Genomic DNA, 15299 nt, shown 5'->3' with positions numbered 1-15299 from the left:
GAAATGAATAAAACACTGTGAAACTATGGTTTAATTCTGGCTGTATTAAATTGTCAAACAATTGATATTACATCATTATTATAATCGAGGCGTCGTCAGTAAACTGTTTAATTTGTGATAGTTTAAAGTCTCTATAATTAATCGAATATACACCCCATTAATGCAGGTAATTCTGTTCCATGGCAAAACTTAATTATTGATTAATTGATTACTGATTAATGAGATTCTAATCACAATGTCGGAATAATTTGTGATTCTGCACTCGATCGTTTAGGTACCCCCTGCAATTTACACAATCAAATTTTAATGAGACTACCGAACTTTGCTGACAATTTTTGTTCATATGTTGCGCAAGAGAAGAAGAAACTACAACAATTAATATGGTAGGAAGATTTTTAGTATGCTAAATAATTGCCTAATAAATACAGAGTATACTAAAAGTACGGAAACGGTCTTAAATGGATGGTCTGAATTGTACAAAAACCTTCTTCTTCTTAAAGTTCCATCTCCTATCGAAGGTTGTATATCATAATGGCTATGATCCCTTTGTTGGCTGCTACTCTGAATAGTTGTAATGAACTAATGTTAAACCATTATCTAAGGTTTCTCAGCCAGGAGATGCGTTTTCTTCCTATGCTTCTTCTTCCTTGGATCCTTCCTTGCATAATAATTTTCAGCATCTCATATTTTTTCCTCCGGTTATGTTACCCAAATATTCCAGTTTTCTTGTTTTTATAGTGTTCATAATATCTAACTCCTTATTTAAACGTCGTAGCACTTCAACATTGGTAAATAATCCTTTGAACCCACTGATTTTTCAATATTCTTCTGTAGCACCACATTTCGAATGGTTCCTTTTTATGTGTGGTCTATGTTGGTTCAATGTCCAAGCTTCCATTCCGTATAATAATATAGAAAATATGTAGCATCTTAGAGTCCTCTATCTGAGAGGCGACTGAAGGTCTTTGTTTGTAAGCATTGTCTTCATTTTTATAAATGCTTGCCTTATAGTTTTTATTCGGACTTTAATTTCTTCGATTTGGTCACGTCCTGAGGTTGTACCAGGTATATACCTACCGTCCGATATGTGAGGACGCAGAACTTGAGGACGTGTTCAACTCAAGTGGAGAGACACATGGGGCCTGATGCTAAATCTAGGATAATTTTAAACATCCATGTTATTTAAAATCAACAATGTAAATTTTCACATTATTGTAACATTTTAAAGGGTTTTACCCTCATATTTTTTAATTTTGGAGACTTAGCATGTGAACATCCTGTTCAGCACTGATGATGATCTATAATAAATCGAAAACGTTTTGCATTTATGATGTAGCCCCTTTAAGGAACTTTTATTTATAAATTATATGTATACCTTTTATAAAGAATTTGAATAAATATAATTTTTTTAAAAATATGTTTGATATTTTAATAGTAAGGGAGGCAAGCATGCTAAATTTGCAGTTAGTTAAGCGTTATTTTATGGGGATTAGGTCTTCTAAAACCAAAAAAAGTTCAGTTGTTTTCCATTTAAGTGGGGACTTTCCATTTTTTAATTTAATTTTATATTTCCAACAATCGTTTTCCCGATTATAGCGCCATCTATCCATAATTCGAATAAATATCTCGAATAAAAGGTACTTATTTTTAAGTAAGAAATCTAAATCTGCAAAAAAAATGGGGAGCTATTCGATCTGACGTCCATTTCGCGAAATATTCGATTTTTTTTTTGTGAAAATTTGTGACTCACCCATTTACTTACGTCCCGCTCAACTCGTCAAATTTTTTAAAAATACCCTATTTTGCATGCACTTAACTGACCTTATCTTAATCTGACGATTTCGAGTTTTTCTAAGGATATATTTTTTTTCGGGCCCCCCTTAACGAACTCCCCTATATTAAGAGCCAATATATGGTAGGGGTATGTATACAGGATATACATACAAGGTTTCTCCAAATGTGACTTTCTGATGCGCTCGAGTAACTGCAAAAATCCCCGCTTGGGCTCCCCTACCATAAGTTTATAAACGAATGTATGTTAAAAAATTTGAAAATCTTTATAAACAGTGTTTTTGTGGAAAAAATATTTTTTTTGTCTTCTTGACATCTTTCTCTTCACGCATACAAACGCACACACACAAATTGAAAATGATGCAGAATTTGCGTTTTAATTTGTTCTTCTTCTTTCAGACTATCCAAGATGGGTTCAAGCAGCGGAGGAAAGAAGAAGTACGTCAACTTTCGAAGCCGACAACGCGCAAGCCTTAGTTTTTTTATAGTCGTTATGTTCTTCGGTGTGTTCGGTATCATAGTCTTTACAGAAATCTTTTTTATCGACGACAGGAGCCGAGCTTCGGGAGTGGTGGTCAGACCTGGATCGCTCAGCTACTCGCACAAGCAAGAAAAGTCAACTGACTATGAGGAGGTAAGAGAGATGAAACAATTATTGCTTTTCCAATAGACATTATTGATTTTTCCAAGAGCACTGAAAGGTGCTCGTAAATGACATTTTAAGTTTTGTTTTCTCCATAAATTTTTTAACCTTGTATTATTTGACGTCGGTATTACTTCGTGACTATACATATTCGTAACATAACCATTCGTAACGCCAACATTAATTTTTTTTTAGAATATTTTGTATTACTGCATTTATTATACAAGAATGCATTTTGCATACATTCCTATAATAAAAGTAGTGGTACTTTTTTAAGACCATTTCTTTTTAAAATGAACTTAAAGGAAACACAATTCATGGTCATTACAAAACATCCAAAAACAACGAAACATTCCATATTAATAATATCCAGGTATAAAAGGTAGATAAATACAAATATCTAGGAACATTGGTTAGTGGAAAAGCAGAACAAATACAAGAGATTAAAAGCCATATAGAACCAGCAAGGGCAAATTTTGTGAAAATAAAACATCTATTATGTAATACAGACCTAAGAATGGATCTAGGGATAAGGATGTTGCGCTGCTACGTTTTTACCACTTTGCTCTATGGACCTGAGGCCTGGACATTAAAGCAATTTGAGATTAAGAAATTGGAAGCTTTTGAGCATTGGTGTTATCAAAGAATGTTACGAATACTATGGGTAGACAAAATTAGTCATATTTTTTTGATAGAGTTAATAAGAAGCAATATATACAAACAATTAAGAGGCGGAAGCTTGAATATTTCAGTCATATAGTAAGAGGTCCTCGTTATGGTCTACTGCGTTTGATTATGGAGGGCAAAGTAAAAGGTGCAGGAGGTGTAGGAAGAAGGCGAACCTCCTGGTTACGAAATCTTAGGAAATGGTTTAGTCTTTGTTCTAACCAACTATTTCGAGCTGCTGTAAGTAAAATAAGAAGTGCCATGTTGATATCCAACCTTCGATAAAAGATAGAACCCTAAGAAGAATAATTTTTATTATTTCATTCAAAGGAGATTCTCACCAATAGAAAGCTACAGAAATAAAAATTCAGCGATAATTTTTTATAATATCCCGTCGTCAAGCATTACAGTTGAGTTCACGAGTCTTTACCCATGCGTCATCATTTAAAGCATACGAAATAAGTCGACGATAAGTCGGAAATTCAAATTTACTAAACGCAACAGCAAGTGACAGTAAGTAGCTACTGCTCCTATTACGGGTTAAAATTTGAGTTATCAAATATATGTTTTATCTCGCCAGGTATTAATGGCACACGGGTAAAGACTCTTAGACACTTAGAGCTGGAGGGTCAAATAATAGAACAAGTCATGAGTTTAAATATCTAAGCATCACACCATCTAGCTACGGAAAGCTCGAAACAGAAGTGGAAGATCAAGTGAATAGAGCAAACAGAGCCGCAGGTTGCCTGAATGAAACAATATGGAGAAATAAAAACATCGGAAAAGAAGTGAAAGGCAGAATTTACACAACAGTTATCAGACCAATAATGACATACGCGGCAGAAACACGACCTGATACAGAAAGGACAAAAATAATGCTAGAAACAGCAGAGATGAAAACATTGCGAAAAATCGATGGTAAGACGATGTGGGATAGAGCTAGAAGTGCAGATATACGAAGGAGATGCAAGGTGGACAACATTAATAACTTGGTCAAAAGCAGAAGAGTAGAATGGAACGACCACATAAGCCGAATGACAACAAATAGAGTAGTAAGGACGGCCAGAGACGGTTCCCCAATAGGAAGACGATCAGTGGGAAGACCACGAAAAAGATGGAATGACAACTTACTGGAGGCACATTGAAAGACATACAGAGTAATGTCTATATAAAAAGGACATGGTAAATGTGCTGATTCTCTGTTCAAATGGCATCGTGCGGAAAGTCCACAGTGCGATTGTGGATCGCCTAGACAGACCATAAGTTATTGTGTTTCAGATTGCCTAAATCGTGCCTACTGTGGAAACCTCCAGAAGCAATTGAATGGCTATGTAAATTGGACATTAATATTTAGATTCATTCATTATATTTTAGTGTTTAAATAATATGTATCATATTTGTATATTTATCGTACTGTGAAAGTCCATACGCTAAATAAAAAATAAATAAAATAAAATAAAAATAGAAATATGCGGTTTTCGCTGAAATGTTTTATTTTAGTAAAAGTTTTGTTTGAATGGATTGAGTTTTTTATATCGCTTTCAATTACGAAAAAAAAATGGCGGATTTTTGAAAAAACTTTGTTGATCTTTTTTTAGTAGAACACCCAGTATATTTTTTTGTAAATTGAAAGAACGGTCATTCACCTATACATCGATGTAAATTTTTTTAAAATCGGTTGTCAAATGACTGAGTAATTAATTTTTAAAATGAGAGGTGCAACGTGTATATCACAGAACTAAATAACATAACTATAAATATACTAAGTTTACAATCAAGATGCAGTAGAAATAAACAAACCAAGACACGTTAAATGCTACTAGGAGCACTCCCGAATCATAATTTACAATGTATATACATTGTAGGTAAATCCCAAATTATGATTTCCAAAGTTTATGCATTGTAAATTATGATTCGGGAGTGCTCCTAGTAGCATTTAACGTGTCTTGGTTTGTTTATTTCTACTGCATTTTGAATTTAAATTTAGTATAATTAGCAAATTGATATTATGTTATGTGATTTCCACATTGCATCTCTCATTTTAAAAATTAATTGCTCACTCATTTGACAACCGATTTTAAAAATCTTTATATCATTGGATAGGTAAATGACCGTTCTTTCAATTTATAAAAAGAACTGGGTGTTTCAATAAAAAAAGTCAACAACGTTTTTTTTTCAAAAATCCGCCATTTTTTATTTAAAAACGATATAGAAAATTCAATCCATTCAAACAAAACTTTTACTAAAATAAAACATTTCAACGAAAACGGCATATTTCTATCTTGACTCGTTTAGAAGTTATAGGCAGTTAAAATGGGGGAAAATATAAGTGGACACCCGGTATAATAATTTTATGTATATCCGTACTTTTAATATCGTTTGCATTGTGGAATCAATTTCGGTTCTCTGAAATGGTCACTAATGTAAAATTAGAATTTCATGTAGGTACTTTTTTGTATATTGCTGTTTTTCTTCCTCTCTTTTCATTTGTAATGTATCTATTTAGATTTTTATATTATGTTGTATGATCATATTTACATATTCTCTACCTTGTTTTTCCTGTACCCAGGACTCAGACGTTGTATAACATCTGTTCATTTTATCTTCTTGCTTGATCTCAGTAAAGAGCACTTGATTTTGTTGAACAAGTAATCATCATCATCATCATCACGTAGCGCTACAACCCTAGGTGGTGTTTGTTTTTGCGAAGTTGAAGTACGGTTGACGGGTGGTTGTAAAATCACTTCGCACTTGTTAGTATTTTTGAATTTAAACGTTTATTGTGTATAACTAGATATGTAACAGGATTTAAAAAAAGGGCTATATGTGTGTTGCTTCTCTTCTGAAGGTTTTGACTCAAATGGGGTTCTGGAATCTGCCTTTGGTGAACTACGACCTTCAATCCCGTCTGCTTAAGAGTGGGAACGTGGGTAGTAAAGAATGAACCATATATGTATCAATATTAGCCGCATTGGCGTACTGGTTCGTATTGACAGATATCATAAATGTGCGTAATTATAAATGTGCGTAAACAGGTGGGTCTTGGCTGACTGTACAACTTTTTTCCAATTTGTTCGGTCTTCCATCCACCTAGGGTCAAATGGAATGTTTATTTTTCGGAGATCTGCTTGGATGTTACCTCTCCATCGCATTCTGGGAGGTCCGAGTGGTCTTTTGCCTGTAGGAATCTCTTCCCATACCAGTCTTACAAGTCTCTCGTTATGAAGTCTGTAATGGCTGTCTAAACAAGTGATGCCTCACTTGATATTGTCGGTTGGGAAAACATTGTCTTTTTCTGTATTTTCGCACACCCATCTCACACTATGGCCTGAGAGTGCCTGGAGAATTTAAATTAATTTAACAGTTTAACTATCTCTTTATTCTTTATGAATATAAAACTTTTAAACTTTATAATAATAGGATTTAAATTTTTTTAATTAGGATTTCGTAAAAGTAAAAGCTTTCAAACTTTTATCACAATGAGTTTTTAATTATCACCGTAATTATGGCTGTATTAATTTGCTATCTATAACTAGGGTTTACTTGTCGAATGTCAAATGATTACTGTAAAAAGATGTAAAGATATATTGTAAAAATAGAAAAAACAAACAATTATGGGTATTAAAACCTATTTATGATTACAGTAGATTATTTCGAGAGCAATAATGTATATGAAAGATTAACTATACTACCGGTATTGTCATAATCTATGATAATGGTGATGATGCAACGTAAATGTTTGACTGTTTTATTACCCACGAATAGAAATGACACTCCCAACTTTAATAACGTTTTAGAGCAAACATTCGTCCAACTTTAATACCGTTTCAGAACAAACATTGGTCTTCCGTATAGAATAGAGCTTTAATGTAGGCAATTAGCTTGATCACAAGCAAGTGATATAAAATGAAGCAATACTTTTAATATAGTTCATTGGGTGATAACGCACGTTCACGAGCTTTTAGTTAAATTAATCTGACTTAAGGAAATTGTATTGCTTTAAAGAAAAATATTTTATGTGAAAGCCTCAAACCAGAAGTCAGTATTTCAAAGTCATTCCGAAACATTAATAATATTTAACAGTATAAAATCATTAATTTTCTTTTTCTTCTTCTTCTTCTTTTTGTGTAGACATGACTCTGTCGGTTTTTTAATGTGCCTCCAGTAAGTTGTCATTCCATCTTTTTCGTGGTCTTCCCACTGATCGTCTTCCTATTGGGGAACCGTTTCTCTTTGTACTTACTACTCTATTTTAGTGATGTTGAAAAAGTAACTATTCGTTACAAAGTACTCGTTACTTACGAATACCGAAAGTAACGATTATTATACAGAGAGGCAAATCGTTACTTTGATTACTCTGATTACTTCGTTACTTCGTACCAATCGTATCAGAGCGAGTAACGACTATTGTATCTACTTTGATTACTTCGATTTTGATTACTCTGATTACTTCGTACTTCGTCAATTTCGTTATTATATCGGAATACATATACAAAATACCTACCTACTGACAAATACGATTCCCGATATGATTACCAGTACTCAAATACAAAAGTAATCATGGTAATCAAAGTAACGAATACTGTAAATGATTACTAACGAATACTGTAAAAGATTACTTTATTCAAAAGTAACGATTTGTAACGAATACTCGAAAGTAACTATAATCAACATCACTACTCTATTTGTTGTCATTCGGCGTATGTGGTTATTCCATTCTATTCTTCTGTTTTTTGCCCAGTTATTAATGTTGTCCACCTTGCATCTCCGTCGTATATCTGTACTTCTAGCTCTGTCCCATAGAGTCTTACCATCGAAGGGTTCATCTCCGCTCTTTCGAGCAATCTTTTGGTCCTCTCTGTGTCGGGTCGTGCTTCTGCCGCGTATGTCATTATTGGTCTGATGACTGTTTTATAAATTCAGCCTTTCATTTCTTTGCCCATATTTTTATTTCTCCATATTGTGTCGTTCAGACAACCTTCGGCTCTGTTTGCTCTATTCATTTGATCTTCCACTTCTGTTTCGAGCCTTCCGTGTAGTTAGATAGTGTGATGCCTAGGTATTTAAACTCCATCAATAATTGTTCTATTATCTGACCCTTCAGCTCCAATTTACATCTTATTGGATTTGCTCTTATAACCATGCATTTTGTCTTTTTTGGGGAAATTAACATGTTAAATTTTCTGGCGGTTATATTAAATTGGTGCAGCATACGTTGTAAATCATCATCATTTTGAGAGATTACTATTACATCGTCCGCATAGCAGATTATTTTAAGTTGTTTTTTCAAATTTGGTATCCTTTTTTAGTTCTTACTTTTTTATTATTTCATCCATAATCAGGTTGAACAACAAAGGACTCAAGGAATCCCCCTTAGTCCTCTCGCCAGTGGGGGTACAACGGCCTACTTAATTCAGATGGACTTACCCAAGTTTTTTTTTTATGTATTTTGACCCGTAGAACACGAATTTTTTGGGTAACAGTCGATCCGGATGTCGATAAGATTGTTATAAATAAAGAACTTGAGGAATCACATAACAGCGATTTATCGCAAAACAAAATATTTTTTTTGTATTTTTTGGGTCATTCTAAGCAAAAAACGTTTTTACAAGTTTTTTTGTAGGATGCATAGTTTTCGACATAAACGCGGTTGAACTTTCAAAAAATCGAAAAATTGCAATTTTTGAACCCGAATATCTTTTGATTGAAAAATTCAATCAAATGCGTCATTTAAAAGTTCAAGTCAAATTCTATCGGTTTTGATTACTTTCATTGCTAAAAATTAATTTTTTTATTGTTAAACAAAGCTATAAACACAGTGATTGAATGATGTTTTCAATGCATTTCTCATTTGAAATCCAACGAGTAGGCGCGCATACAGACAATTTCTACGTAGATTACGTACATTACAACGCATGCATTGGGCACGGGAAACACTATGTGTTTATGGCTTTGTTTAACAAATAAAAACTTAATTTTTAGCAATGCAAATAATTAAAACGATATAATTTGACCTGAACTTTCAAATGCAGTAAGCAGAATTGCTATTTTATTTTTTAATCAAAAGTTATTCGAGTTCAAAAATTATGCATCCTACGAAAAAAACTTTTAAGACCATCTTTTGTTGAGAATCACCCAAAAAATTCAAAAAAATGTTTTGTTTTGCGAAAAATCGCTGTTATGTAATTCCTCAAGTTCTTTGTTTATAACAATCTTATAGACATCCGGATCAACTGCTCCCCAAAAAATTCGTGTTCTACGGGTCAAAATACATAAAAAAAACTTTGGTAAGTCCATCTGAATTAAGGAGGCCGTTGTACCCCCCACCCGGCGACAGGACTACCTATTTTATCCCATTGCCAGCTTCAATTGGATCAGTTAGTTCATATTCTACTTTTACTTTTATTGTGTTGTTCTGGTAGATGTTTTCGATCATTTTAATTATTCCTAGAGGTACCTCTCTGGAGTATAACAAATGTCAAATGCTGTCAAATGCTTTTTTAAGGCCCACGAAACATAAATATGCCGGTTTGTTGTATTCTAACGATTTCTCTTGAACTTGCCTCATTATAAATAGCGTCAGTGCATGATCTTCCCGGCCTAAAACCTTATTATTCTTCTGCTAATGTTATAATTTCATTCAGTTTGTTTGTTATCACTTTTGTTGTAATTTTAATGTTGTGTTTAATAAGTTAATTCCGCTGTAATTCTCCGGGTTCGATTTGTCTCCCTTTTTTGAAGAGAGGTTAGGATGCTTGATCTCCATTCTTGTGGTATTTTGTTTTGTTCTATTATTCTTTGTATTAGTTTTAATAGTTGTTTAGTGAGATCTTGCCCTCCGTACTCTAGGAGTTCGTTCGATATTCTGTCCTCACCTGGAGATTTTCTATTTTTTAATTTTCTTAATGCTTCCTTTACCTCTTGTATCAGTGTTCTTGTTGTTCAGTGCATAATAAATTTTGTTTGCTTTCTTCACTCTATGTAATATATCCTACTCCGTCTTCTGATATCACTACTCCTAAATATTCAAAAATTGATACTGTCTCAATTTGGTTTTCCTTGCAGCAACGTGAAAAATGGTTTCGGTCATCAAATGTCTTTTGTTTAACTTTCATATTTTTTGTTTTCTTGAGTTTACTTCCATTCTTTGATTTTTTAATTCTCTCATCCATATACAGGGTGATTGATTAGTAGGGTAAAGCTCAATAGATCCGCTATAGTAATAGATAGCAATATAAGTTAATAACAAAAGTTTTATCCACCTTTGAGCTTCACATTACAAAATTAGTTGTAAGGTTACAGGGTGTTCGATAACACAGTGGCAGACCAAACTTATGTTTTTTTTTTTAAATAGAACACCCTATATTTTATTTTAAATTCGAAATCCTGTTAACTTCTTCATCACAAAAATATAAAGGTTTGTTATGTTATATAGGGTATTTACAAAGTTATAACCAATTTTATATGAAAATCGTAACAAGTTCAATTCCCTGTATAAATAAAAGTAAGCAAAACAGCAATGGTTTATTCATGCCATGTTTTTTACGTATTGTCAAAATTTTCAAGAATGATTGATATTGCTAATTTTCTTTATATTAAATACAGGGTGAGTCAAAACGCAAGTACATTATTTTCTCAGTAATTTTAAATGGAACACCCTGTATTTTATATCACTCTTAAAAAGTACCATTACCGTACTTTAATTTTTAGATATCATTCCCTATGTCTAAATTTATTAGTTTTCGAGATATTTTCATTTGTCAATGGACCAGTAGCATGGCCACCCAAATCACCAGAATTTAATAAACTGGACTGATTTTTTTGGGGTAATGTTAATAATGAAGTTTATAAAATACCTCCAACAACAAGGGATGAGATGAAAAATAGAATACAAAGCGTATTTCGATGTGTTAATTTACAAATGCTTCGTAGAGTAAGTAGATCATTCACTGATCGTTTTTGGGCGTGCATAAATGTGTTAGGAGGTAATTTTGAACACCTTATGTAATTAAATATTAAAAATATTTTATTAAAAGTAGCTTCTAGTTTTTTCAAACATGTTATTTTTGCAAAATGTATGTATGTATATAAGCTGTACAGTCCCGTGGAAGTTATAGCTGTTTTTCACTTTAATGATCCATTAAGACATGGGGGATCAGTCCACTTTTCTTCTAATCGGTCTCCTCAAAGCTTCTGGTGTGTCTTCGTTTCCTTCACTACTTTTCTCCACTCATTTCGGTTCTCAGTCTTTTTTTCCAGTTTCGAATTCCCATAACTCTTAAGTCGTTTTCGACTTGCTGTTTCCATCTTGCTTTTGGTCTGCCTCGTGCTCTTGTCTCAGGGGGTATCCAGTTGGTAATAACTTTAATGGGATCATCTTCACTTTTTCTACTTATATGACCATACCACCTTATTCTTCGTGCTTTTGCTTCTTTCACTATGTTTTCTCCTTCCATCCATTGTTCTATTTCGTGGTTCATCCAGGGTCTTCTTTCGTTTTCATTTATTACTTTTGGTCCCAGAATGTTGCGCATTATTTTTCTTTCAAATACTTTCAGCTGTTCTTCTTCTTTTAACGTTAGGGTGTTGGTTTCTATGGCATACATTACCACTGGCCTTATGGTAGTCTTATTAGGTCTGGATAATTAAAAAAAAGTTGATTAATAGCAAGCTGAAAATTTGTTAATAGCTTAAGGGTGTCTAGTCGGACAAACTTTGATATATGGGAACACTGGAACAGGGGAAGTTTTAATTGTGGAACAGGTTAAAAATTTGGAACGATCAGACCACGAAAACGGCACATGTATTTTGTCCGACAGAACAGACTTAAACTTTCCGAACAGAGATTAAACTCTCATGCAAAAATCAGACTGCTATTTATCACCAAATGGGCGTTTTGATGAGTGGAACATGTAGAATATGTCAAATGACAGGAATTATGACAGGTGATAAATAGCAGTCTGATTTTTGCATGAGAGTTTAATCTCTGTTCGGAGAGTTTAAGTCTATTCTGTCGGACAAAATAAATGTGCCGTTTTCGTGGTCTGACCGTTCCAAATTTTTAACCTGTACCACAATTAAAACTGCCCCTGTTCTAGTGTTCCCATATATCAAAGTTTTTCCGACTAGACACCCTTAAGCTATTAACAAATTTTCAGCTTGCTATTAATCAACTTTTTTTTCATACGCGGGATCCAGACCTATATATATTTGCATCTTTGTATTTCTGCTTAATTTTTTATCTTTTATTATCTTTTTATTTTTGTGGTAAGCTCTATTTCCTGCTTGTAGTTTCTGTTTCAGGTCTATTCTTTCATTATCTCTACTAATCATCGTTCCCAACTATTTGAATGTATCTACTTCCTCAAATCTGTAATTATCTATTATCATTTGTGTTAGTCTTGCTTTCTTGAATCTGCTTGCGTTCATGTACTTTGTTTTTTCCATATTTATGTCTAGTCTTCTTCTTTTTGCCCCTTTTTCTATTTCAGAGAATGCCTTAATTAATGATCTTTTGTCCCGGGCTATTATAACGATATCATCTGCATAACCTACTATTTGTACTGCATTTTTATTAATTATTCCGTTATTTGTTGCTTCTTTTATTGCACAATCTAGAGCTGTAATGAACAACTCAGTTGACAGGGCATCCCCTTGTCTGACTCCGTTTTGGACCCTGATCTTCTCTGTTGTCTTTTGACCTAAATCTATTACTGCTTGTGCTTCTTTCATTGTCATTTTTATTAACTGTATTAATTTGTCTGGTATTTTTATGCGTGTTAGATCTTCTATTAGTTCTCCTCTTTTTAGTTTATCGAAGGCCTGTTTAAAATCCACAAAAAGCATAATATGCAGTTCCATGTTGTGTTCATATGCTTTTATCCAAAATGTATTACTGATATAGTTATTTTCCTAACAAGTGCAGAAAGTCATTCTTTTCCGCACGCGACTGCAGTTTGCCGAACGACGCGAAGCGGGAGTTCGGCAAGCAGTCGAGTGCGGAAAAGAGACTTTCTGCAAGAGTTAGGAACAATATTTTTTCTAAGAGTCTTTAAAAAATTACCAAATCTTAATCAATTAATTTAATTAATATGAAAATATATACACAAATTAATTCTTTGACAAGGTTGTCAAAACCAAACTTTCAATATAATTAGTTAGCATGACGACGATCTTGGTTTCCATGACGATGATTCAAAACGACTGTTTTTTTTTTTTCTTCTTTATTGGCTTTGGATTACTTGATCCATTCAGCCACGATAGATAATAAATTACTGTTTGCTACAATATTCCAAATATAATACATTGCATTACATAATACATTAGGTACATGTGCGCACATAAAATACTTATGCACGCACATACATACATACATATGTAGAAGTGGAAACATTTAATTGACCAGTAGGTATACTCCTCATTCATGGCCCTAACCAACTTAAATTAATTTACAAATAATTAAATCGACAAAAAAAACTACATGCTAATACTAAACGACTGTTATTGTCTACCGATTTGACTTTCGAATATTATGTCAAAATAATTTTATTTCATCAAATTGTCGCGTTAATTTCATTAAAACAGGAACACAATAAGATATATTTGAAATAAATTAGTAAATAATATCTAAATATTAGTTTATTGCTTGTATTATAATTACTTTAAGGCCATATTAACATATCTAAATTAACACGCGTGCGGAAAAGTAAAAACCGCGTGCGGAAAAGTAACACGCGTGCGGAAAAGTGAAACTTTCTAAACTAAAATGAGTGCGCGAAAGTAGATATTTTTGCACGCTCGTAGAAAAAATTATTTTTCGTTCTTTATTTGTTACATTGTTACATTTACATACAAAAGTAGTGTTTAATTGTCTTCACAAAATGTATTTTGTGCTTGTGTGTTTTTTTGTAAAATTTATTACATATTTTTTTTATTTATTTGTTACTACATAAAAAGTAGTTTTTAATTGTTTCAAAAATGTTACATGTTGTGGTTGTGTTTTTTTTTTGTAAAATGTATTACTAATAAATTATTCTTATTTCTTTATTTGCTACATTGTTACATTGATTACCGGATTGATAAATCAGTAATCGTCAATTGTCAATTCAGTCATGGCTAACTTAAAATTTAGATAAATTTAAACACCTAAAATAATTTGCTCTGAAAAATGAAAATATTTCTAAAATTAATCAATTTGGACATAGGGAATGTTATATAAAAATTAAAAAACGGTAATGTTACTTTTCAATGATGATATAAAATTCAGGCTGTTCCATTTAACATTACTGAGAAAATAATGTACTTGCGTTTTGACTCACCCTGTATTTGATATAAAGAAAATTAGCAATGTCAATAATTCTTGAAAATTTTGACAGTAAATAAATAAATATGGCATTAATAAACTATTGCTGTTGTGCTTATTTTTATTTATAAAGGAAGTTAAACTTGTTACGATTTTCATACAAAATTGGTTATAACTTTGTAAATACCCTGCATAGCATAACAAACCCTTATATTTTTGTGATAGAGAAGTTAATAGGATTTCGAATATAAAATAAAATATAGGGTGTTCCATTTAAAAAAAAACATAAGTTTGGTCTGCCCCTGTGTTATCGAACAACCTGTAACATTCTAACTAATTTTGTAATGTGAAGCTCAAAGTTGGCTACAACTTTGGTTATTAACTTTGATTGCTATCTATTACTATAGCGGATCTATTGGGCTTTACCCCAATAATCAATCACCCTGTATTTATCAATTCTTGAATATGAAAATATTTTCCCTAAAAATTCTATTATTCCTTATATTTATTTTAGAAAATCACTTTTCCGCCCATTGGTTTGGATAACACGTAGGGCTACATATCCATTACGTCGACCTCACCATGTTTCTATCCCTATTACATTGGCGAGTTTGTTTTTTTATGTATTTGCGACATTGTTGTTGCTGTCAGATTAGACTGACGGATTTACGAGAAAATTGGGACCCATATCCATCGCATTTACAAATAACGCGACACATTTGGGAACAAAAATATCGCTAATATTGAGAGTAACGACCTTCTGCTTGACAGCCTATAATAGAGATGGTTGATTCATTGGATACCTATGTGTTCTTTTGGAGCGGGCATATAAGGGTTAATTTAACCGAAAGAGTCCTTTTTACTCTAGGAAAATAAGCAAAAAAGACCGCGATCAGA

General features: G+C 32.8%; 1 protein-coding gene across 6 annotated transcripts in view; it reads left to right on the top strand.

Annotated features, from left to right (window-relative positions):
- LOC114332654 (beta-1,4-galactosyltransferase galt-1) overlaps positions 1-15299 on the top strand; it is a 226806-nt gene that overhangs the window by 86043 nt on the left and 125464 nt on the right. For all 6 annotated transcript variants that reach the window (XM_050653548.1, XM_050653559.1, XM_050653554.1 and 3 more), the window contains exon 2: positions 2191-2425. In XM_050653548.1, coding sequence (XP_050509505.1) covers positions 2201-2425 — 225 coding nt within the window. In that variant the 5' untranslated portion in view covers positions 2191-2200. The remainder of the gene's footprint in view (positions 1-2190; positions 2426-15299) is intronic.

Source organism: Diabrotica virgifera, chromosome 1, assembly GCF_917563875.1.
Source record: "Diabrotica virgifera virgifera chromosome 1, PGI_DIABVI_V3a".
NCBI lineage: Eukaryota > Metazoa > Arthropoda > Insecta > Coleoptera > Chrysomelidae > Diabrotica > Diabrotica virgifera.
The sequence above is the reverse complement of the archived record's forward strand: the minus strand, read 5'-3'. Positions and strand labels throughout refer to the sequence as shown.